General features: G+C 42.8%; 1 protein-coding gene across 1 annotated transcript in view; it reads left to right on the forward strand.

Annotated features, from left to right (window-relative positions):
• Window positions 1–26,196, forward strand: part of PDE7A (phosphodiesterase 7A) — a 108,245-nt gene extending 82,049 nt beyond the window's left edge. Inside the window, exons 4-13 of the mRNA XM_082601027.1 lie at window positions 1,058–1,209; window positions 2,994–3,057; window positions 8,423–8,518; window positions 10,589–10,689; window positions 15,742–15,873; window positions 16,064–16,155; window positions 18,857–19,001; window positions 19,441–19,537; window positions 20,208–20,288; window positions 24,333–26,196. Coding sequence (XP_082457153.1) covers window positions 1,058–1,209; window positions 2,994–3,057; window positions 8,423–8,518; window positions 10,589–10,689; window positions 15,742–15,873; window positions 16,064–16,155; window positions 18,857–19,001; window positions 19,441–19,537; window positions 20,208–20,288; window positions 24,333–24,541 — 1,169 coding nt within the window. The 3' untranslated portion in view covers window positions 24,542–26,196. The remainder of the gene's footprint in view (window positions 1–1,057; window positions 1,210–2,993; window positions 3,058–8,422; window positions 8,519–10,588; window positions 10,690–15,741; window positions 15,874–16,063; window positions 16,156–18,856; window positions 19,002–19,440; window positions 19,538–20,207; window positions 20,289–24,332) is intronic.

Below are 26,196 nucleotides of genomic sequence, written 5' to 3' on the forward strand. Positions count from 1 at the left end.
TTTTATTATCCTCTACATTGCCATCATTTATTTAATTAATACCTATTATATATCTGACTCATGTGTATATTATCTCATTTAATCCAGCACCCTTTGAACTAGATATTATTGCCATTATTTTATAGATGAGAAAACACTGGGTGATAGAGGTTAATAGAACAGTTAGTGACTGGACACACAAGAGAGAATGTGTTTGATTACCTGTCATTCCACCAGTGGGATGTTAATGGAAGGTAAGATGAGAGATGATGATCTGTTGATCCTTAGTCTTCACTTTGATGTTTTGTATCATGAACATTTCACTTAACTTAGTTAGATTCTACAATTTAAAGATAACATTCATGCCCTACAAGACAGCTTGTAACCAATGTCTTTTATTTTGTCTGGTGCCCCCAGAAACTTTGGTTCATTCTAACACTGCAGGGACACATGACTGTTAGACTCATGGAAAGAAAACGTATCCATATCCAATGTGGAACCACATTATTTTCCCTAGAGTTTTTCATCTTGCAGGATTTTTATCCCTGTCCTTCAGAACTCTTACAGGGTATAAGCTACTTTATTCTCCATTCCATCTCCTTTTCCTCTGAATAAAATTCTCTTAAGGAAAGATTTGAAATGATACCTCATTAGGATTTGAGATGTTTGAGTTGAATAATTAATTCTTAAAGTCTCATATATAACTTGGGACCTGGCTTCTCAATATGAAGGATAGTTTGAAACTAGATTTTGTCTTTCTGCTTCATAGTGTTTGTATAGTGTATTGAAGCGATGGAGTGAAAGGTAATAATTCTTAGGAAGTTAAAGAAAAACTGATTATTAATCTAACCACACTCCTCATTAGCTTTCTAAATGCTGATAAAATTGGCGATTTGCCCCTTCATTCTTAGCTCTTTAATTGAAAGTACAAATAAAGTACCTCTTCTCTCCTAGAAATATGGCATGGCAGCTGATTAATTTTAAGAACTATTTGTATGTAACTAGAAGGGGTCCAACAAAGATAGGGGTATGCACAGTTTTGAGTCACTCTACTCACCTTTTACTCCTTTTATTTCAGCTCAATCTGAAATCGAAGTTTCTGTGTCTGCAAGGAATATCAGAAGGTTACTAAGTTTCCAGCGGTATCTTAGATCGTCACGCTTTTTCCGTGGTACCAGCGTTTCGAATTCTCTAAACATTTTAGATGATGATTATAATGGACAAGCCAAGGTGTGTATAGCTTTTTCAAGAAAACATTAATTTTTAGATAAGTTTAACGAAGCCTTGTTTTTCCCATATGGTACTGATTTATAGAGCCTTTTTTTGTATGTGAAATCAGTTGAACCCGTTTTTCAGGTTTTCCCTTTAGAGCAGCTAGCTGTTCATCCTATAATTAGGTATTACAGAGCAAGGAACGTTTCTGAAGTAACTAAAATAATGAAAATGTTTTCAATTTATTATAACAGCAAGTAGATCAATAGAAAGTTAAGCTATAAGATCACACTTAACGCTGGGAAGAATATTATGTATTGTCTGATCTAATTTCTGTATTCTGTAGTTAAGAACAGTATGGCCTTAAAAAAAAAAAAAAAAGAACACTATGGCCTAAATAGTATAAGGAACTTGGTTGAGCTCCCCCAGCACGGGAAGACTCATGACTTTCAGTCAAATGATTTTTCATAGTCTCTTGTATCAGTGAGATATTTGGAAGATTTTTAAAAAATTAAACTCGGTGATTGTGTGCATTGTTTTCTTTATACAGTTTAAAAGAAGTATGTTAATGAAGGTGGAAGTTAGTTGAGGTTGTTTTTGACCAAATGAGGATTTTTTAATAATCTTATGTTTCTAATATTTGTAAAAGTATTCTTTGACTTAATACTTACAGGCCAGATGTTGTCAGTTTGTGTAGATAGGGTCGGGGTACCCACTCTACGGTTATACTAAATTGAAACAATTTGCCTCCCAGTTTGATAAAACAAATCAGTGGAAAAGTACTGATGCTTTCCTTAAATTTTAAAAAGTTCACAAGTTTTGTTTTTTAGAATGAGAATATTATGTGTATCATCGGTTGTTACTATTATAATCTCAACCAGTAGTACCTTAATGTTGCTTATGTCGATTAGGTCATAAATGTATATGACAATGAAGTTTTGGATACAAAACAAAAATTTTTTCTTGAAAATAAAGTTCACAAAATTTTCAGGTTACAAATATATGGTGTATAAATATCTATTTGAGTTTTAGGGTTGTGGGATTTATTTACTTGGCTGAAATAACCATCAACCTAAAAATTAATGTAGTAAATGCTATTGACTATTTTATAAGGATATTTAAAGAATATAAATAAATACCCATAAGTTGGGAGTGTATTTTCAGAAAATGAATAACAAATAATTTAAGTGTAGTATAGTGTAGGTGTCTGGTGCCTAGGTTCCAGAATCAGACCACCTGACTTCAGATCCTAAGCTCTGTTACTTTCTTGCTGAGCAAGTTAGAACTTTTTGCCTCTTTCCCCATCTATAAATGAGGATTGAAAACAATGCCTGCTTGATAGTGTCGGTATGAAGAGTAAGAGTGAGTAAAGAGTAAAGCACTTTTAACAGTACCTGGGATATAGCAAGTGTTCGGCTATTATAATTTACTTTTATTCGATTTTAAAAATCTGGTTTCTAGACCATGCAGTGTATGAACCACACTTCTGTGATGTTAAGTTATATTAGAACTCTTGACCGTTCATGGGAGTATAGGAATAAGTCGAAGGGAACACTAACCTTACCTATACATTTCTTAACTGGAAAACAAAATAATAATTGTTTTTTCAAATGGAGTTTATCCCTCTGGACATGTTTTGGAGCCGTTTGGAAAGGTCATGATTAAAGGGAGAATGATACTTAACATTTCTTAAAGTAAATCAGCCACTTCCCATTTTCATTAACTTCCTGTGGACTGTCTACAAAAGATAGAGAATGTTACTGAAATTAAATTACAGTAGGAATGTTTGGTTTTCATTTCAGTGTATGCTGGAAAAAGTTGGAAATTGGAATTTTGATATCTTTCTCTTTGATAGACTAACAAATGGTAAGTGAAGAATTTGACCTCCTCGAGTTAATGTACTCTTGAGATTGCTGCACTGATGGCTCAGCCGCTGGTGGGCTGCTGCTTCCATTACTTCGGTTGGGAGCCCTCGGCTGGCAGAGGGAGCACTGTTGTGTGGCTTCTTTGGTGACGGATTTGTACGCCTAGAGAATCAATCTAAAATTTTATATGTTGATTAGTACTCTTAGTAGTCATCAAAAGTAACCACTGTCCTCGTCACTTGGGCGTCCCTTATTAATGCTACCGTTGTTAATAACCCAAGGCGAACATCACTGTCTCCTCGTTCTTGATTTTTCTGTTTTGGTTTCTTTTGTACTGTGTAGTCACAGTGACATCCTCTGATCTTGTATTCCAGTTTTGATAGCCCCAGATATGTGGTAGATTAATGACCTTTTGAGAGACGGCTTTTCTTCTAGCTCTGGCTCCTAGGCTTTCCTTTCTCTGCTCACTTGAGAGATGGTGTGTTAATGATCAGCAACAGTGGTTCCTTCTGGCACTGCTTCTCCATGGCGGGGTTGGGTGGGGTGGGAAGAGCTCGTGGCTTCTTGAGGGGGCGTATCAGAATCTACGGAAAGTATGAGTACTTTGAAAAAGACAGGTGATTTTTTTTTTTTTTTTTTTTAGATGTTGGGGGTAGGAGTTTATTAATTTATTTATTTTTGCTGTGTTGCATCTTCGTTTCTGTGCGAGGGCTTTCTCTAGTTGTGGCAAGCGGGGGCCACTCTTTATTGCGGTGCGCGGGCCTCTCACTATCGCGGCCTCTCTTACTGCGGAGCACAGGCTCCAGACACGCAGGCTCAGTAGTTGTGGCTCACGGGCCCAGTTGCTCTGCGGCGTATGGGATCCTCCCAGACCAGGGCTCGAACCCATGTCCCCTGCATTGGCAGGCAGACTCTCAGCCACTGCGCCACCAGGGAAGCCCCAAGACAGGTGTTTCTGATCTGTTTACCTCTTTCTGAGTTTTGTTTTGCTTTGCGGGAAGGGTTCATTTTTCTTTATTCTGTTTGGGAATGGGAACAGAATTCCCTTTGAGAATCATTCTTTATTTAGTGTAAAATTTTGGGCATTAAAAAAAAAAGGTGGGCTCCCCTGGTGGCGCAGTGGTTGAGAGTCCGCCTGCCGATGCAGGGGACACGAGTTCGTGCCGTGGTCCGGGAAGATCCCACATGCCACGGAGCGGCTGGGCCCGTGAGCCATGGACGCTGAGCCTGCGCGTCCGGAGCCTGTGCTCCGCAACCGGAGAGGCCACAGCAGTGAGAGGCCCGCGTACCGCAAAAAAAAAAAAAAAAAAGGTGGTACCTGTTGTCCAGCTAGACTTGGCCCCTTTTGCCTTAATATGTTTTAAATGAAGCAGAGTGGGAAGTTCACTGAGAGGAAGTCAGTTCTGATGGTTGAGAATGAAATAAATGTGTGATTCACTGCTGTACTTTGAAATCACTTTGTTTTCTTTTTTTACTTTGGAATAAAGCTCCTTTCCTAAGAAAGCCAAATATTGGAAATGGACAAGCAAACAGAACTGTATTCATTTTGAGAATAGCATGGGTCTAGCTTTTTAGTATCACTACGTCATTCGCTCTGAGCTGTATGGCCAGGCGTAGTGAGGATACCTTTGTGATCACCTTGTGGTTGTCTGTGGACTGCTGACCGAAAGTAAACTGGAGCGACCCAGGCACAAGTGTAAAGACAGTAAAGTTCTCCGCAGTGGCGGAGCCTCCCTCCCGCTTCCCTGCCTTTTGTTTTTCCCCCTTTTCTGTTCCTGCTCACCTCTCTTTTGCCCTCTGGTGACTAGTGTCTGTTCCTCTCCCTGCCCCCACTTGGGCCTGTCCACACAGAAAAGGCTGCAATATCATTTAGGGCCTATCAGAGGCTCTTGATATCAGCTGTCCTTCCATGCAGCCATCCCTTTTGAAAATATAGGTGCCTCAGCTTCTCCTAGATCTGGGAAACTCCCCTTTCTTAATGCAACACAAAATTACTTTAGTCATTATCTCAAGATAAACATAGATAAGACAGTGCCGCCCTTAACACCTTCAAGGTCTAGCCTCACATAAACACCCGAGAGCTCATAGCCTATTCTTAGCCTCCTGGGACACTTGTCACCCACTGAAATAGTTGATTGTTTTCCTCTAGATTTTATTTTTAAAAAGAACATACCTGCTAGTCAGGGGGCGTGGCGATAAAAGTGGAATGAGGGTGACAGTGCAGGATGGGCGGGAGTAACAGCCACTAGTCCACGTCAGTTAACTTAGCACTTGGCTTTCCTTTACTCATCTCACTCCTTGTTTGTGGAGAAGGTGGCCGAATGGTTTCTTCTTGGAGTTGTTAGGGGTTAGTAGAAACGACCCATGATTAGCCACCCACCTGTGCTTTTACAGATGGTGATATGTATGTTCTGTTCATTCCAGTCACCCAGACGTTACAGGAATTCTATACATGAAGAGGTATTATTGGGAAACAAGTGGGCAGGAGAAAATTCCTTTCACTTGCGTTATTTAATTGGATCTGCTTTCCTTTCAAAGGTGCTTAGCCTGAAGTGAATTCTGGATGATATACGTACATAGTCTCCAAGTATATAGTTTTCCCTTGTTGCTATTGATCCGGTGTGTTCTGTGTTTCTTCCTCTGGTGATTTCCCAAATGATGCTGTGAGGAGGGCCGGGAAGAAACAAAACTCTGATTCCCAGCTTGTCCACTGCAAAGCGGGAAGTAGTTACCCTCTGGTAGGATATATTTGATGTTGCTTTTGCAGGAATGAGTTAGGTTACATCAGATAGCAAGATAGGGCTTGTCTCCCCCAAAAGTCACCTGGTGCATGAGGACCCTCGTTGCCAGGCCTGTGTTATAGCCATAGCCCAGTCCTGCCAGCTCCCAAGTATTGAAGAGAATCACGTCCTAAAACCTGTCAAGAGCCGTAACACCTTAGACAGGTCCGTCCTTTGATATATCTTTATATAAAGGGTAACTTTTCTATAAGTACAATTTTCTTTTCCGAGAAGGCGTTTCCATTCTCATATAAAATAACTTCTTCTATGCCTGTTTCTTGTTTAATGTATCGACTAAGCATCATCACTTGCTCTGAAATGTTTCGTTGACTTGTGTTCTTATTTACTGGTATTAAGTCAGCTGGTATCTTATAAACTGAAAATGAGAAAACGTGTTGCATACAGTTTTTCATTTTGATATGGGCGGTACACTTTGTTAGATCGGTTCTTGTCAGATTCCCCTCGGGTTCTTGGTGGAGGACATTTGCCTGAATTCCAGGTGAGGGTATTTTACCATTTGATTGCAGCTTTCTTAAAACTTATTCTAGATCCTAGAAACTGGTAATTTATTTCATTAGGTTTGGGAAACAATTTGGGGAGAATCCTGTGACTACCTAAATATACAGAATGAGTATACATTCTTTTTTTTAAATTGAGGCATAATTGACATATAACATTATGTTAGCTTCAAACATACAATGTAATCATCTGCTGTTTGTACGTCCTGCAAAATAATTGCCACGGGGGGTCTAGTTAACATCCGTCAGCATACATAGTCACGGTTTTATTCATTATGATGAGAATTTTTAAGACCTTCTCTCAGCAGCATTCAGATACACAATGCACCCATTTTGTCCCCTTGCCCCACCTCTGACAACCAACCACCGGTCTGTTCTCTGTATCTGTGAGCTCGAGATTTTGTTGTTTTTGTATTAGATTCCACATATAAGTGAGATTATACAGCATTTATCTTTCTCTGTCTGACTTACTTCACTTAGCACAGTTCCCTCAAACTCCATCTGTGTTGTCGCATATGGCAAGATTTCCGTCTTTCTTATGGCTGGGTAATATTCCACTGCATATACACCACGTTTTCTTTATCTGTTCACCCATCAATAGGCCCTTAGGTTGATTCCATGTCTTGGCTATTGTAAATAATGCTTCAGTGAAGATGGGGGTGCAGGTATCTCTTTGAGATAGTGATTCCATCTCCTTCAGATATATACCAGCAAGTGGGATTGCTGGATCATAAGGTAGTTCTACTTTAAATTTCTTGAGGAAGCTCCATGGTTCTCCATAGTGGCTGCACCAGTTTACAGTCCCACCATCAGTGCACCAAAGGTCCCCTTTTCCTCACATCCTCGCGAACACTTGTCTCGTCTTTTTGATAATAGCCATTCTGACAGGTGTGAGTTGATCGCTCATTGTGGTTTCAATTTGCATTTCCCTGAGGATTGTGATGCTGACCAGCTTTTCTTGTACCTGTTGGCCACTTGTGTGTCTTCTTTGGAAAAATTTCTATTCAGATTCTCTGCCCATTTTTTAAAACCAGATTGTTTTTTGAATATACATTCTGAAATATCTCTGTATATGCCCTAAGAAAAGTTGGTTGTTACAGTGGTTATAACAGAAACGGAGCTCACTTCTTCACAAATGATTCTAGACCACATGGGCTCATGTTTGTACCAGTAGAGTGTTACTAGGGTTTGAATGCATTTTTACATTTAACTCCTTAAAGGTAAAAGATTTGAAATGGTTTTTTCTTTCTGCTTGAAGGTGATGTGTCGGATGGTTTTTAGGAAGACTCTCTCTTGGTTGCCACAGCCTTTCCAGTGTTGCTTATGCAAACCTTGTTCCAGTTAGTTTACTTTTTTCCTCATCTGTGGGCTTCTAAACAGTTGTTCAGGCAGTTTTGGATAATTAGTTTAGCCTGATAGTTCTTTGTAATTCTTCATAAATATTATTACTACAGATTTTCATTGTGGGAGTACTTGGGTCTTTTATACATGTTTGTAAGAATCATAGATTTTTTTCGAGAATACCGAATCATGTTTATGTTATTGTTATTGTCTGAACGCTGGCAGTAATTTATGAGCTCACACACATTTAAAACCTACAGTCTGTTTAATTGTTAAATAACATAGCATATGCAGCCAAGGCGCTTTGCTCTGGGACACCCCCATTCAGAGCAGCATGGTGGAGGGATGTTTATGAGGAGGTTAAGTGCAGCCATGTTTTAGGTGCTTTGGGAAATTGAATTAAATTTACTCAGTGTGGACAATTTTCAAAGTTTTCTATCAATTCTAATTATTTTGGTGTCTTTAAAAAAAAACTCATCTATTCAAAAATGTTTATCTTCCAGTTGTTTGGTTTTGGAAAAATAAAACCAAAAAATATTGTTTTCTTAGAATAGAAAGAACATGTGATATTTAAAACTCAAAACCAGTAAAATAAGTTGTAAATTTTAGATAGACAGAAAGTAGGACTTAGTTCTCTTTATGTTTTATATTCAAACCTGTATTTCGAAGTACAGTGCAGTTACATTAGCTTGTATTCCTGCTAATATCTCCTCTTCTTCCTTTTTAGGAAATAGTCTAGTAAGTTTAACCTTTCATTTATTTAGTCTTCATGGATTAATTGAGTACTTCCATTTAGATATGATGAAACTTCGCAGATTTTTAGGTAAGTGATTCTAACCCATTTAACAGTAATAAGATTTATACTGGTACTTGTTTAACTTTTCTCTCAATTATATCAGCTGTTGCTCTAAAACTAATCACCCCAAAGTTAGTGGCTTAAAAAAAAACACACACATTTGTTTAGCCCCGAGTCTGCAGGGCTGCGGAGCGCTGCTTCTGGTCTGGCTGAGTTTGTTTGTGCCCCCGCCCTTGACACCCAGTGAGCTGCACGGTGTCGTGGGCCTCAGCTGGGACACCGGGCCTGACCCGGCTCAGCTCTACATGATCTCCTGTTAAATTAAAAGGAGGCAGAGGAGTTTGGCACCATAATAGAGCCACTTTAAAAACAAAAAAGGGAAAAAAAAATTTTACAACAAGCCGAGCTTCTTCAGAGAGCAGTGGCCAGTTGGCAGGAGAGCGCTGGCACATCCAGACCCCCCAGCCCAGCCTGGACACTGGCCTGCCTTGCTGTCCGCCGCATCCCAGTGGCCAGAGCCCGCCAGATGGAGGGGGGGCCACACCTCCGGGTGGGGAAGCTGCGAAGGCCCAGTGCCACTGGGGGCTGGGGGTGTGAGGTGAAGAGTGGGTCAGCTTTGCTGTCAGTCTCCCACGTCAGCCACGGCTTCCTCACAAAGATGACACAGTTTCTGCCCTTTCCTAACTTCTTGAAGGCTAAAACCTTAACAGATCCAGGTACACTGCACTTGGGTCTCCTCTTTTTCTGATCCCAGAAATCTCTTGACAGTAAACTTCAAAGATTATTTTGCATATGTTTTAATGTGCAGTGATATTTAAGAGCACTGTGCTAGGAAAAAAACTGGAGTCTTTCACCAAATAAAGAAAAATGTTAGAAGAAAATTAGCAGGAGGATTCTTATTTTTGTAACGAAGGTGATAATATTTTCTTTCCTCTTAATTAGCAAACTAAGATAAATTTATTACCTAAGACGTTGAGAAACTTCTAATGCATATTTATTTACAAGTGGTATGCCTGCAATACTGCACTAATATCTGTTATAAAACACATAAATAGATATTAACACGAGTATCTAGAAAGCTATTTTAAAGGATGGGATCAAAGTAAATACAGAATTCGAATGCTGTTCGCCTCTCACCAGTGAGTCCTAGCTCACCGCCTTGGGGTTGGCTCACCACACCTGGACATCACTGGGTTGAGTGTTAGGCTCTGAGGGCCACAGTGCAGGTTTGGTGGCAGTGGGGACGGCTCAACCCCCTCATCCTAGTCTACTTTTTCATGGTAGCGTAATACAGACCCTGAGCAGAGAAGGCAGGATTAACAGATCATCCTTCCCTACTACTGAAAAACTAACTGCAGATCTGAACCTCACCTCACCGATGGAGCGTCCCAGGGATCGCGTTCACATTCCCCAATATCTGTATTGTTTTAGCCTCATAAAGATTTTTGTCCTCTGGTGAATTCCTAGTTCCTAGAACAGTATCTACTACAATGAGTATTTGTTGAATGAATTGTATAGTTTTTATTAAACGGAAAAACTCTTTTTAAATTAAAAAAAAGAGGAGTGTGGCACAATGATAGACATTTTAAAAGAGAAAAAAAGGAAAAAATAATTTTATAATTTGGACATGAATACCTTCATGCCATTTAAAGAGTTTCAAACAAGAGTCAAAGTGGTGTTGATGCCTTGGGCATACATGTGAGTTACGATAAGTGATTATCATCTCCCCGAATCAGAACAGTTAGCTGATAGCCACATAAGAAGGGTAAGTGGAGGGCCTCCCTGGTGGCGCAGTGGTTGGGAGTCCGCCTGCCGATGCAGGGGATACGGGTTCGTGCCCCGGTCTGGGAGGATCCCATATGCCGCGGAGCGGCTGGGCCCGTGAGCCATGGCCGCTGGGCCTGCGCATCCGGAGCCTGTGCTCCGCAACGGGAGAGGCCACAACAGTGAGAGGCCCGCGTACCGCAAAAAGAAAAAAAAAAAAAAAAAAAAAAAAAGAAGGGTAAGTGGAGAATGCATAATTGTTGCAATTTTTGTATTTGTACATGCCTCCTGTTCGCAGTTAAATTTGGGGTCTTTTTTTTTTCTTTGACGCAGTTATGATCCAAGAAGATTACCACAGTCAAAACCCTTACCACAATGCAGTCCACGCTGCAGATGTTACTCAGGCCATGCACTGTTACCTAAAAGAACCTAAGGTAAGGTGTTGGCATTTACAATCAGTGAAAATCCTGAGAAAATGCCCTTGATTTAATTTCAAATACTTTTTCTTAAGTTAATGATTTAATCAGACTTAAAATCAGAAGCTTCCTTCACAAGAATGAGATGTAGCTGGATCAAGTTTCCAGGTGTGGTTGTATTTGTAAGTTGACAGCTAGAGAACTGGGGTGATTGTCGAGAATGAGGCTGGAGAAGCCCAAGCGAGGGTCAGGCCGTACGGCCCGGCCACACATGTCAAGTCACCCGGCGTTTACGCTGAGCTCCACGAGGGCAGGGATGACACTCGTCAGGTCCCGTGATGAATAGGGAGCTACGGAAGGGAAGCAGGAGACTTTACAGAGCTCTCCTGGCCATGGGGGGAGAAGAACTCAGACGAGACCAGAAACATGCACGCTGCCCGTCAGGAGCTGTTTCGACCGCCTTGGGGCAGGAGAGAGGCAGACACTTGGTGAGATCTCTTGGGAATCAGAACATGGAGGATGTGGTGTCTGGATGCATCTGGGGGAGTGAAATAGGGAGAGAAGTCGGTGGAGACTGTCCCCGGCAGCTGGGTGGCAGGTGGGAGTCGCTGTGAGGGAGAGAAAGTAGAAAGGGAGGGAGGGCTGGCAGAGATGATGAGCTCCGTCGTGGGCACGTGCGGTTAAATGTATTCGAGCCATATCCGAATGCAGGTGTCTAGGAGAGAGTTGGAAAGGAGTCTGAAGCATAGCAGAGAAATCAGGGTTGGAGACCGTCAGCTGTAGATGTTAATGGAAGCCGTGTCTGCCCCTGGGCGTTTCCTGATCCTGGAAGTTGTAAAGTTACATCTGCCACCCTTAGCCCTACTTCTAAACTCACCTCCCCAGGGATCTTAGTTCAGCCGGATGTTGGGCGGGAAGGAGGCTGACTGAGCCAGTTGGCACTAGTTGATGCCAACTCTGAGAATGTAGCCTTGTCGTTGCCAGTCTCCTGATTTTTCAAGAGATGTGGAGTATGTGAAAGTACCCCAATTTTTAAAGTATATTATGACTTAAAAAAATTAACTTTATCGTGGCATCATTTATATGCAGTAGTAAAATGCATACATTTTATGTGTGTAGTTTTGATAAATGAATACTCCCACGCACCCCAATTTTTTAATTAAAGTTTAAAACAAACTTTGGGCCAAGCCTAAAGTGTCTCTGTTGAACAGTCTTGCGGGAGAAATTGGTAAGTAATCACCATACAGCCAGGGAAGTGGAATGATGGAGCTAAGTGCCCCATGGGACACAGAGGAGATGAACCTAGTCCACGGGGCTGTGAAGGCCTCACCCTCTGACTGGCCACGCCCAGCCCGAAGCCAGGGCTGAGGAGCACCAGCACCCAGCAGGGCCAGAGGGGCAGAGGGAGTGCAGGGCGAACGTGGGTGCAGACAGTGTGTGACCCATGCTGCTCTGGCAGCACTCTTGTAAACACTTTTTGCCTAAGTAGCTCTGATCATTCTTCTTTTAAACACGTTTCATCATTAACATACTCAGTGAACTCTTCAGTCGAGGCTTCAGTTAAGGATACAGATAAAAGCACTAAGATTTAAAATACAGCAGTTCCCTTCTCCCTTATCACAGAGATAAGAAAATAGAAATAGAGTCACTCAGAGTTGACTGTACCTCTTTTACTTCCCGGTCCTTGACATGGCATCACGTTGTCCAGTGTTTTCATTCATTTGTCCTGTCCGTTTTCCTGGCGCTTAAGAATCCAGTGGTAAACAAGACAGGAAAGGTCCCTGGCCTTCAAAAAGTTGCCCTCCCAGTGGGGGGCAGGGGGGGCAAGTCTTTAAACAGATAAACAGAACTTTGACCTCTACTGTGGTAACTGCTGCTGTGAAGTCACGTAAATAGGGTGATGTGCTGGGGAGTGACTGGGTGGCTGGCGAGAGCTCACAACTTCAGACAGACGGTCGGGAACCATATAAACCGAGAGGCAGTGTTTGAGAAGGAGGCAGCCACGGAGAAGAATCCAGGTGCAGTGGGGACCGTGAAGAGAAAGCCGTATAGACAGTGTGTAGTGGGAAACCTGCTTCCATTTGTTTGTTTAAACACCAACTTTTATTTTATGGATTGGTGCTGTTATTGGTTTTCTTTAATTGTCGTTTATTTTTGGCTGCGTTGGGTCTTCGTTGCTGCGCGCAGGCTTTCTCTAGTTGAGGCGAGCAGGGGCTACTCTTCCTTGCGGTACACAGGCCTCTCGTTAAAGTGGCTTCTCTTGTTGCAGAGCACGGGCTCTAGGCACGTGGGCTTTAGTAGTTGTGGCATGTGGGCTCAGTAGTTGTGGCACACGGGCTCTAGAGCGCAGGCTCGGTAGTTGTGACGCACAGGCTTAGTTGCTCCGCGGCATGTGGGGTCTTCCCGGACCAGGGCTCGAACCCGTGTCCCCTGCACGGGGGAATCCGCATTGGCAGGCGGATTCTTAACCACTGTGCCACCAGGGAAGTCCTGCTTTCGGTTTTTATATCTTATGATTTATACATAAGAGCTAATTCCTGGCTCTTCTAAGTAAAAAAAAAAAGAAAGAAAAAAATATTTGAAAACCAAGAAATTATTGAAAGTTCCTTCTGTGTGTACTTGTATCAGCTCTAACTTTAGTATTTATTTTTTATGTCCTCAAAGCTGAACCTCAGAATATAGATTATAATTTTGTTCCAGTTGAGCCTAACGGCACCTAATAGCAACAGTCAGAAATGGGAATAACATTTGTCTTTTTTTTTAAATCTAGTTTTAAAAATTGCATTAATGTCATTGACTTCCTTGTCTTTGTTAGGAAACTCATAAAGTTTTTTTTTCTGATGAAAGATTTTTGTAACAGCAGAAATGTTGCATTTTTATTCAAAAAATTTTTTGCATGTGTGATTTGTTTTCAAACTTAGAACTTACTTTTCCTTCACAGAACTTTAACAACCCAACTGCTGCTTCTCATGTTTCTGTTTTTAATAGTTAACTCTTTAATCTGCCTGAGACTGTTTGATGTCATGTGTAAATCATACATTAATTTTTAACAATTCTGGATTATTGCATTCTCCCAGGCTGGTACACGTCTGTTCTTCTGCCAAAGTTATCATAAGAATATAACACTTCTGAATATTGCTTAACAAATCACATGTTCATAAGATATCCACAGCCATGCCTACATTTTTATGTCAGGAGGGGATGTGGCTTTATATGCAGTATGCTCCATGGAGCATGCCTTCTGTTCATCTTGATTAGTAAGCAGCACCCTTTTTTACTTATTTATTTATTTGGGGCCATGTTGGGTCTTCGCTGCTGCGCACAGGCTTTCTCTAGTTGCAGCGAGCAGGGGCTACTCTTCCTTGCGGTGTGTGGGCTTCTCATTGCAGTGGCTTCTCTTGTTGCGGAGCACGGGCTCTAGGCACGCAGGCTTCAGTAGTTGTGGCTCGTGGGCTCAGTAGTTGTGGCGCATGGGCTTAGTTGCTCCATGACATGTGGGATCTTCCCAGACCAGGGCTTGAACCCGTGTCCCCTGCATTGGCAGGTGGACTTGTAACCACTGTGCCACCAGGGAAGTCCAAGCAGCACTTTTAAAACCTTTTATTTTTTTTTATTTTTTTTTAATGCTTTTGCGTATCCTACAGAGGAAATAACTGTCTTCATCTTCTACCCTTTCATGGAGTTTCTCTCTATATATATACCATTTACAGGTAATACAGAAATAAATAATTTACATTCTCTGCCCTCAAACAGCTTACACTATTTTAGCGGATTCAGGCCCTCCGACAGTGGTTTTTTTCAGACCAAGATGAACTTGGCTCAGGGGATGGAAAAAAAATCCATTCTGGCATAGAAAGAATATACTAGAATGTGAATCAAAAATTTTTTATCTCACATTTTAAAACTTTTCAGTTTTCGTCCGTGTTTTATCATGTGCAATATGGGTTGGCTCCGTTTTGTAATCTGTAAGTAAGTACACCTATATGGGTGGCCTGTGCTCAGAATACTTTTCTACCGTTAGGGCACGGGACCCTACACGTTTAGAGAGCCCTGCCCCAATGTAAAGCTAAACAGGCGCACGCTGCGCTCTGGCACTGTTAGCGTGGCAGGATGTGAAATGTGCTGCAGGAACGCAGTCAGTCAGTTGTGCGCTGGGGCTGGGCGAGGGCTGGGCTGCAGGCGGAGAACGGAGGTGGGCTGGGGGGGCGCTGGTGGAGCTGGGCCTTGAAGGGTGAGTAGAAGCTTGCCGGGAAGCGAGAGGCGGTTCATGAAAAGCAGGTGCGACACACTCCAGCTGAGCGTTTTTTGTCGTTGAAAACTTCAGTCAGGTAAATAAGCTTATTTAGTGTGATTATTTTATCAAGAATAGTAAATGACCGTTGAGAGTAAACTTATAATAGCTAGTGTACAGGATGGCTTTTTCTGAGATGAATACAGTGTGTGTGCTGAACTGTCCATCCACTGGGAGAGGATTTCATTACCAGCTTGACATAAACTTCCGCTCCGTGATTACTCAGTAGCTTCCTTCAACACTTGGGACCTCAGAAGTAACCTTGCATTTGGGTTCTTGATTGAAGCCCAGTAACCAATTTATTGATAAACACACACGCTCAGTCATAGGGTCACAGTATTGTACACTTAAACATCTGTTAAAAGGGTAGACCTCACCTTAAGTGTTCTCACCAGGATAAAAATGTTTTTAAAGCCTCATAGGCCTTCTCTGACTACAGTAACAGAAATACTCAAATCTGTTTGTTGTCTGAAAACTTCTTTTTCTCAAAAAGGTGGTTTATACTTTAGCCGTCATCTTAATTATGCTAGTTTCAAATGAAGGATGAGCTGCATCCATGAACTCCACGAGGGCAGGGACACCCTTATACCACGCCTATCGCCAAGCTCATGAGGAGAACAGCCCCTGGCAGGCACTGCGTGGCCTGGATGAGCAGTCTGAGAAACATGGCGGGAGGAGACCGCCGACACTCCGTCGGGGCTGATTTAGAACAGCTACTGTAATGGTGCAGAGTGTGTTTCAAATATGCCTGTAATCAGTTATTCCTTGCCGCACTGCAGCTTGCCAATTCTGTAACTCCTTGGGACGTCTTGCTGAGCTTAATTGCAGCTGCCACTCATGATCTGGATCATCCAGGTGTTAATCAACCTTTCCTTATTAAAACTAACCATTACTTGGCAACTTTATACAAGGTTAGTGCAATTTTATCCTCAAAATTTAATATTCTTGCATTCTAGAAAATGTGTCATGTTTAAAGAAGTGAAAGGAGTAAATAAATTCTCAATGAATGTTCGAATTTTAATCAGATTAATATTACAAATAATTCTTTATGTGCAGAAAAAGACTTACCATTTACTCAGATATGCCCTTTTCTTTTTGTAGAATACCTCAGTACTGGAAAATCACCACTGGAGATCTGCAGTGGGTTTATTGAGAGAATCCGGTTTATTCTCACATATGCCATTAGAAAGCAGGTAGGTTGGATTAAGACAAAATTAATTAGTTATGAACTGTGGAAATTAAGTTGCAAAAACAACCATATAAAGTTTTTAAAATTATGTTGTTAGATTCAGGTGTTCCACAATTTTTGGGTAAATTATCTTATTTTACAAATTTACATCAAAATTTTAATAATTTAAACCTGTTCTGAAATACAGTCAGTAGTAATTTTTTTTCAGTGAATTTTTTTTTTTTTTTTTTTTTTTTTTTTCTGTACGCGGGCCTCTCACTGTTGTGGCCTCTCCCGTTGCGGAGCACAGGCTCCGGACGCACAGGCTCAGCGGCCATGGCTCACGGGCCCAGCCGCTCCGCGGCATATGGGATCCTCCCAGACCGGGGCACGAACCCGTATCCCCTGCATCGGCAGGCGGACTCTCAACCACTGCGCCACCAGGGAGGCCCTTCAGTGAATTTTTATGAAGGATCACTCATAGATACTATAAAATCTACTCCAAATACACAATGGCTCAGTCATGGTTTACTGCTTATTTATGTAAATGGTATTACATATTTCCATTTTATGCTCTTTTGAATAAAACCATAAGTTCTAGCTGTAAAGGTAAATTGGATAGAAAGTAAACAATCTGTATAAGAAATAGATTCATTAAAATCTATTCCAGGAAGTTTTCAAAACTGATAAGATGTGAAAAGAATGCTTTTGTATCCTCAATAACATAGTCCTAGAGTCACTGCTAGAGTTATAGGATAAAATAATGAATTGAAAGAACAGAAAATACTACATTTTTTTTAGATAATATCATTTGATGTTGAGCAGGCCATTTGAAAGGCTAATAAAAAGCATTAATGTAAATGAGCCCAATATGATAATGATGGTGGTGGTCAACAAAATCTCATGTCATTGGTCCACAAACTGAAGCTTTTAATGATGCCTTACCAAGAGAAGGTGCACTTAGGAAAACCATGTCAGTGGATATAAACCAGCTACTTCTAGAAAAAAGGTGAGACATAGAAATCCATTTGGGTATCAAGATTTAAGTTACTGTCATTTTCCTTTCTCCCTTTCACAATTTAAAACAACTTCATAAAAAAACAAAAATGTTTTTGGTAATGTCCGTGAGAAAAAAGCTGGACTTTTTATTTTTTTAAATCTGTATTCACGGATACCATTTGGAGTTATGACAGTACTTCTGGTAAGTAAAATTGTTTCTTGTCATAGTACAAATATAAAAACTGCTTTTAAACCACACAGTGTTTGTATATATTAAGTTCTCTTTTTCTTGACTAAGGCAGATTAAATTGTTTGCTTCATTATTCCCTTTGTATCATGTTTTACATTTCATGAGTAACCCTGTTGAATTCTCATATTTTAATACAAATAAAAACTGAAAATAAGGAATACTGCATAATAGCATTCTTTTATGTTTGCTTAGGTTTTTTTTTTACTGTTCAATACTGTGAGCCTTTTACATTTTTATTTTTATTTATTTATTTATTTTTACATCTTTATTGGAGTATAATTGCTTTACAATGGTGTGTTAGTTTCTGCTTTATAACAAAGTGAATCAGTTATACATATACATATATCCCCATATCTCCTGCCTCTTGTGTCTCCCTCCCTCCCACCCTCCGTATCCCACCCCTCTAGGTGGTCACAAAGCACCGAACTGATCTCCCTGTGCTATGCTATGCGGCTGCTTCCCACTAGCTATCTATTTTACATTTGGTAGTGTATATATGTCCATGCCACTCTCTCACTTCGTCCCAGCTTCCCTTTCCCCAGCTGTGTCCTGAAGTCCGTTCTCTACGTCTGCGTCTTTATTCCTGCCCTGCCACTAGGTTCATCAGTACAGTTTTTTTTTAGATTCCATATGCATGCATTAGCATACGGTATTTGTTTTTGAGGCGGTTTTTTAAATGATAGAGTGTATTTGTTATTTGTATTAACATGTTACCTTTTCCCTTCCAGAAAATTTGGGTAATTAATTCTTGAATTTGGCCCTGAAAGCATAGTTGAGTCTAAACTTTATTAAATTGGTGGAACTTGGTCAGGTTTTAGTCAGACATGTTCACAAGTCTGCAGAAGTCAGTGGTGGAACGGGCTCTTCTTCCTCCCTCTGACCCTCCTTCTGCCTCTCAGATCTCAGGCACCAAACAAGAGTCCAAGGTTGTTCACTGCATCCCAGCGAAGAATTTTCTCAAGCAGCATGCCAATCTTACATAGACTTTCTTAGGCGTATAATTCCACCTTTAGGCATTCTTTTTGGAGTGTTTGAATATTGGTATTTTCCTACCAACTCTCTTGGTTTTAGTTTTGATTATTTTAGTAGGTTTTTAAAATGCGTTCTTTAAATCCATCTTTTTGGTAGGTTAAAAGTTGAATGGGGGGCTTCCCTGGTGGCGCAGTGGTTGAGAGTCCGCCTGCCGATGCAGGGGACACGGGTTCGTGCCCCGGTCCGGGAGGATCCCACTTGCCGTGGAGCAGCTGGGCCCATGAGCCATGGCTGCTGAGACTGCGCGTCCGGAGCCTGTGCTCCGCAACGGGAGAGGCCACAACAGTGAGAGGCCCGCGTACCGCAAAAAAAAAGTTGAATGGCAGTTAGAATATCTTAGGGCCCTGTAAAGCTTTCTGAGTATTAAGACTTAAGGAAAAAATAATCAAGAAGTAGCTATTCAGTTGAAAGACTTGTACTTCTCTTTATGTTTCTCTAATTCCAGACAACAGATGGAGGCTCAGATAGGCGCTCTGATACTGGCCACGGACATCAGCCAGCAGAATGAATACCTGTCCTTGTTTAGGGCCCATCTGGACAAAGGCGACTTACGTCTGGAAGACATCAGGCATAGGCATTTGGTTCTACAGGTAAAATGAGCTTGGAAAGATTCTATTTCTAGAGCAAATCATGCGACTGTTAGAATAAAAATGGAATATTCTCGTATAGTCTTCTGAGTGGTTAAATCTTGAGGGAAGGCATTTCATTTTAATAAGTTCTCATATCTAAAAAATGAGAGAGAAGTGGCTGATTTCTTTGTAGCTTTCTGGTTAGTGCAGTCCTATGCTTGCCTCTCCAGAATTATCAGATGTGTATAATTTGCTTAGTAGCCTTTCAGTGTTTCTACAAAAATGATTGTTACAACTAATAGTATCATAAAATCAGTATAAAGGATAATGAATTTCCTGTTGCAACGTTTTCTTTTTCTTTTCTAAGGTGCTCTTTTCCCCACTATTAACGTATATTAAGCTTAGTAAAATTGACATTTTACCTTTCTTCTTAAGACAATTTTAATATTTTGCTTGCTAGATGGCTTTGAAATGTGCTGATATTTGTAACCCATGTCGGACCTGGGAATTAAGCAAGCAGTGGAGTGAAAAAGTAACAGAGGAGTTCTTCCATCAAGGCAAGTTACAGTATTGATTGATAATCTATTCAGTTCATTTTTTAGCATCATATGAATAAATAACTCAGACAATTGCAGAGTCTAGCAGAAGGTGCCTGATAGTTTTAGTGACAATTCACAGTAGATGTACCTATAACCAATAATGCACAAATTGAGCATCTGTTTTGAAAACTAGCAGTTCTCTTTTGAAGTGATCTGATGTGTGTGTAGGCATTTATGAATTAGACGTGGAGCCGGCTGGAAGGTTTTCTGTACAGAAAGATTTTCCGGCCCTTGCTCCATCCTTGTCTTGCGTGGAGGGCGTGGCCGTATGACCACCTAAGACAGGTTTTGTGATTTAAAGCCAGGAACCAAGGATCTTCGTTCCATGGACCTTCCTTTCAGAAATCTGAGTTTTAAATTAAAATGCTGACAGAATTAGTCTTGGGATAACACCTAGTAAACGTTTTCCACCCTCTCCATGTAAAGTGGGATGTCGGCTTGGCAGCCTTTTCTTATGAATAACTTAAAGTTTAAAAAAGAGCTAATTTAGAAGGCATCCTCTCATGAGGATTAAGTGTGTTACATTATTCCTAAGGAATTTACAGGTAAGATGAAGACTTTCATTATATAGTTAACCAATAGGTATATTCCACATTAAGAATTATTTTTTTCTTTTTTTAATTTCTAGGAGATATAGAAAAAAAGTATCATCTGGGTGTGAGTCCACTTTGTGATCGTCAGACCGAATCTATTGCCAACATCCAGATTGGTAACTATGCACACTTAGATATAACTGGTTTTTAAAACGCCACTGATTTTAAGTTTGTCAAGAAGAGAGGTACATCTGAAATATCAGTATTAAAATCATGCTTATTTCTAATTTTTAAATAATTTAAGAAATTTTATTCTGGTTTTTCCTTTTTTTTGGCTCTTGTAATTTACTCTCATTTGATTTTAGTTCCTAAAAAGCAGAGCAGGTAGCAATAACTTTCCATTCTAAAATGGAAAGAATGCCTCATTTTCCCAAGTGGGAGCCTCACTGGTGTCATTCTGGGACCGCTGGGCCTGACGGTCATGGGAAGACCAGCTTCCACGACTGCCGGCTTTTCTCGCACCGCTGCCTGCTGGTTGAAGCTAACTCTTCAGCACCTCACACAGGCCCCTTGTAACCTGGCCTCCAGTTGTCTCTTCCGTCTTCTCCCCAACACCTTCCCCCTCGTTTACCTACAGAAACTTGGGACTCCCCGGGGCTCCCCAAATCCCTGGGGCTCCTTCACTCTGTGCCTCGCCAGGCCCCCTATCTGCCTATAGCCTCCTTTTCCTTGAGGGTCCACCTCAGATGTCACCCCCAGAAGCCACCTTTCACTCTCTCCGGGCAGCCGTCACCCCTCTTGAGGCGCTGGATGCCTGTCGTCACAGCTCCAGGTGCCGACCTGGCCTTTGGAGGGGTGTGTGTCCCCAAGGCCAGCGCTGCCCCTCAGGGTGGGGTCACTTGAGAACTGCTTGTTGAGTGGACTGTGACCGTAAGAGAAAGCACGATGAAGGGGCCACGATTCAAGAACGTGCAGCTTGTCGTAGACGAGCCAAGGGAAGACGGGCCAGGTTTGGGGTGTGGTGGGTGGATTGCCAAGTGGGGGTCACTCAGAAGGATATGGAGGAACAGGCGTAATTTTGGTGGCTGACACTGAGCAGGACCTCTCAGGACTCGGGTGACAATAGTGAAGTGTGTCCAGAAACTTCGGAGAGAGAAAGTATCTAGAAATTCGGAAGGTAGCACAGTACCGTGGCGTTGCTAATACCCGGAAAAGCGGATTGTGCTGCAGGGTGAGAAATTCAGAAACAGAACTCTCACACTGTACAGCAGCTGCAGAGGATCCTCCGGGGGAGGCAGTGGGCAGTAACGATCTGGCTGCAGAGGGAGCAGTAGAGATGCGGGAGAGTGCGGCCCAGGCCTGCGGGGACAGCGCGGGGACGCCGGGTCCCCCGGGAGCTGGGACTGGCCAGGAGCGCGGGGAGGGAGGCGGCAGGGGAGGGGATGAGGGGACAAGAAGCCCGTCTGCTCTGGCCGGGTCCTCAAGGGAATAACCTTCGGATGCGGAAGAGCAGATGAAATACGGGCAGAGGGACTTGAAGAGCAGGGAGGGCTTGTGCACACGCCCCAGCTTACTTCGTGCCTCAGTAAGTTACTCCCTTGATTCCTGAGAGACGTTGCAAGTGAGGTCTAAAAAACTGCAGTTTTTAAAAGGGACAAGAAGCTAGATCCCTCAGACCGTTCTTGTCATTTCTGACCTTGTCACCGTTGGGCAGTTGTGGACCCGGTCCCCGGGGGCAGGGACAAGGTAGAAGGCGGTGACAGTTGGCGTGGCTGACCCCTCACGGCACCCTAGGACACAGGCGCTGCTGATGTTCTCTTCCGCACAGTTGGCCCAGTTTATACAGATAAACGGCGTTGGTCTTTCTGACATCAAATCCGAGGTGAAATGGGGCTTGCAGAGGTTCTCTTCTAGGGTCAGTCAGGGGACGATTAGAGCGAACTCCGTGCAGCGGGTCCTCGGAGCCAGCACACGGTCAGCAGGTAGAAGTCGTGTTTAATTCGTACGGCTTTCTTCTTTGGTAGGAACGCTAGGGCCTGTCACGTACCGGGTAAGGGTGAGGCGTTTGACACAGCGCCCTGTGGCATCTGAGGAGAAAAGGGAGAGGCGTGTGGGCTGGGACAGTTAAGGGGGTTCACAGGTGGATGAGCAGCTCACGAGCAGCGTCCTGCCGCCTGGCTGTGTCCGCGGCCCCGGCCCGTGCACTGTTATCAGGTACTTGAGACCTAAAAGAATCCTAGGTGCCATAGAGCCAGAAGTGAGAGCTGATTCGCTGGATGTGAGAAGCAGGATGCAGCTCTCAACCAGCTGGAACAGTGGGAGAATCGAAGAAGATGGACCGTGTGAAACCTGCGGTAATAAGGTTCTGTATTTGGGTGCAACGCTCTGGCTGCTCACGACTTGACTGTGGCACCTGGAAAAGACAGGGCTCTGGCGGCTGGCTCAGCCTGACCCAGCGCTGAGGGGGTGGCTTGGCTGCCAGAAGCCGCTCTGCTCTGTGACTGCAGTGATGCCGTTTTCCCGTGTCCTCTCTCTCCTCACCAGACGTAACTTGTGGAGAGCACATCTTGTCTGTCTGTCTGTCCACTGCTTATCCGTGGCCACCCCAGAGCAGTGCCTGGCATCTAGAAGGTTCTCAGTTAACGTGTGTAGGGGATGGAAGAGATGAATGAAAGAAATGGAGGACTTCCCTGGTGGCGCAGTGGTTGAGAATCCGCCCGCCAGTGCAGGGGACATGGGTTCGAGCCCTGGTCCGGGAAGATCCCACATGTCGCGGAGCTACTAAGCCCGTGCGCCACAACTACTGAAGGCCACGTACCATAACTACTGAAGCCTGTGCACCTTAGAGCCCGTGCTCCACAACGAGAGAAGCCACCGCAATGAGAAGGCCACACACCGCAACGAAGAGTAGCCCCCGCTCGCCACAACTAGAGAAAGCCCGCGCACAGCAACGAAGACCCAACGCAGCCAAAAATAAATAAATTAATTTTAAAAAAAAGAAATGGAAGAAAGCCTTATTTCCAATATCGTAACTACTACTTCAGATACCATAATCTGTACACTTAAAAAATTCAATCATCTGACTGTATATGACTTTTCTAATTAAAAGTAGTGGGCGCTGGGCTTCCCTGGTGTCACAGTGGTTGAGAGTCTGCCTGCCGATGCAGGGGACACGGGTTCGTGCCCCGGTCCGGGAAGATCCCACATGCCGTGGAGCCTGTGCTCCGCAACGGGAGAGGCCACAACAGTGAGAGGCCTGCGTACTGCCAAAAAAAAAAAAAAGAAACGAAATTGAGTTATTTCCAGTGAGATTTTTTTTGTTGGCTAAACGGAACCTGTGTTGTCTGTGGTCCATGTGGTCTTTTGCTGAAAAGAAAAGGTTTTGGAGATGAAGAAAATTTTAAAACTGTTAAACAAGCAGTGATAGAATTTGAATGTACATTTTCCTGTCCTTGATCAGAAGTTGAGGAAGATAATGTTATTTGCTTCTCCTAATAGATGTGATCCGGTTGTGAAGGTGAGGCTTCTTTCACCCTGTGTAAGACACTATGTAGTATTAAGTCAGCTGTAATGTGGGCTCGAATGCCATGTAACCCAGAGATGCAGACGGGCCCGAGACCACTCCTTCTCCTTTTTTGACTGTGAATTAAGGGAGATCGATTGTAGGAAGTGTCTGTAAAGTAGGCCCCTGGTACACTTTTGATGTTCACTTTCCTAATTCTCTAAACTAGTCTCCTCTTCGTTTTAGACTCACACTTTGTGGCATGCGTTCGGGCTTTATAAATCCTGGGGTTCATAGCGGGCCCACTGTGCTCATGACCAGGTGTGACGATTACCAGCCCGGATGGTAGGGCAGCCGTGCCCCAGTCTGGCCTCGTCACCCGCAGCCCCAGGGGGACCCCCTTAGCCTTGGGCATGCTGTGCCCTGCTCCTCAGGGTTGAGAGGGCCGCCGCGGGTTTGCTGAAATAGAAGGATATGGTTGGTGCAGCTGAGAGGAGTCGTCAGAAGAGATGGGCTGTGCTTGTCAGTTCACCTTTACTTCAGGTTTCAGTAAGTGACCTAAATAGATTCTTCAGAGAAGACGTGTAAATCTACACACACATCTTTTGAAAAATAAGAGGTAATACTGGAAAAATAAGAGGTAAGACTTAAGAGAGTAAACACTATCTCGACGTTGTAAAGTTTCAGAACATCCACTAATACCTTTTCTCTGTCTCAGGTTTTATGACGTATCTCGTGGAGCCTCTGTTCACAGAATGGGCCCGGTTCTCCAACACCAGGCTGTCCCAGACAATGCTCGGGCACGTGGGGCTGAACAAAGCCAGCTGGAAGGGACTGCAGCGAGAACAGTCCAGTAGCGAGGACGCTGATGCTGCATTTGAGGAGCTGAACTCACAGTTATTACCTCAGGAGAACCGGTTATCCTAACCCCCCGGGTCAGTGGGCAGCTGCCTCTGGAGCTCGTAAGAAATGTGAATGGGGTCTTGAGGTGAGAGAACTTCACTCTTGACTGCCAAGGGAAGTGAATGACGCCAGCATTATTTATTTCCAAGATTTCCTCTGTTGGATCATTTGAACCCACTTTTTAATTATAAGACCCAAACATACAGCAATATGCATTTGGCTTTCGTGTGAAACCTTGAATATGCAAAGCCCAGCGGGAGCGAACCGAAGGGAATAACAAAGTTTTGCAGGAAGTTTTGCGGTGGCCCTCGTGCTTCTCGAAGCATCATGAAAACTTGAACCGAAGCCTTCAGCAGAAATCTTTGGAATTTAACCCGTCTGACGCGACAGTGTGTATCTGTTACCTTCCACTAAGTTCTCTCGGAGAAAATGGAAATGTGAAGTGCCCAGCCTCTGCGCCTCTGGCCAGACTCGATGTTTACAGACCAACTCTGAAATACTGGTTCTCAATCCGCCTCGGAGCATGACTGTGAAGGAACCACTAAGAATTTTAAAGATCAAACCTAAACTGCGGCTCTTTCCCCCGGTTTGCCTTTCTTCTTCTTTGGATGCCACCAAAGCCTCCCATTTGCTGTCGTTTTATTTTGTGCACTGGAAACTGAGCATTTATCCTAGAGTGCCGCCAAGCTTTCACTCCAGTGCTGTTTGGCAATGCAATTTTTTTTAACTCCTAGTTTTTAATTCGGGGCGGGCGGGGCAGAACCCGTGTCCTAGCTGTATTATGATTCCGCAGTGAAGACGTTGCATGTTGTTTTCACTAATGTACACTTGACCTGCACATGCAAGAAAAGGGTGGAATGTTTTAAAACACCATAATCAGCTCAGGGTATTGCCAATATGAAATAAAGTGGGGTGGGCCGGTGTGTCCTTCAGAGCAAGGGCACTAAAGTCCCTCTCGCTGCAGGGAGTGAGAGGTATGTTGTGTGTGTGTGGATGTGTGTGTGGCGCACGCTCGTGCATGTGTGACTGTGCATGTGTTCTATTTATCCACGTGGGAAGGATTGGGAAAGTCAGCTTTTATTTATTATTTTAGAATGTGACATAATGAGCAGCCACACGTGGGGAGGGGAAGGGAGGTCAGCTGTAACAGATCGCTCCAGATGCCTTAAACTATGCACAAAGCTAAGTGACCAAACTTCTTGTTTTGATTTGAAAAAAGTGCATTGTTTTCTTGTCCCTCCCCCTTTGATGAAACGTTACCCTTTGATGGGCCTTTTGATGTGAACAGATGTTTTCTAGGACAAAATCTAAGGACTAATTTTAAACTTACAACATTCCACTTTTGTAATTTGTTTTAAAATGTTTTATGTGTAGTAAGCACAACTGTAATCTAGTTTTAAGAGAAACCGGTGCTTTCTTTTAGTTCAATTGTATTTCCCTTGTTACTGTAAAGGACTGTTTATTAATTATGTTTACAAGTTTGTTGCAACAGTCTTTCTTGGGAGAAAGCTTGAGTGTAAAGCCATTTGTAAAAGGCTTTGCCATACTCATTTTAATACGTGCCTGTTGCTGTTAACTTTTGACGAATAAAACCTATCTTTTCACATTTTCATCTTTGATATTTACCTATAAGTCAGTCCGTTGGAAACCACAACGCTAAATTACTAGGGAAGCAAAGA

This window comes from Mesoplodon mirus (genome assembly GCF_964341445.2).
Source record: "Mesoplodon mirus genome assembly, chromosome: 16".
Classification (NCBI taxonomy): Eukaryota; Metazoa; Chordata; class Mammalia; order Artiodactyla; family Ziphiidae; genus Mesoplodon; species Mesoplodon mirus.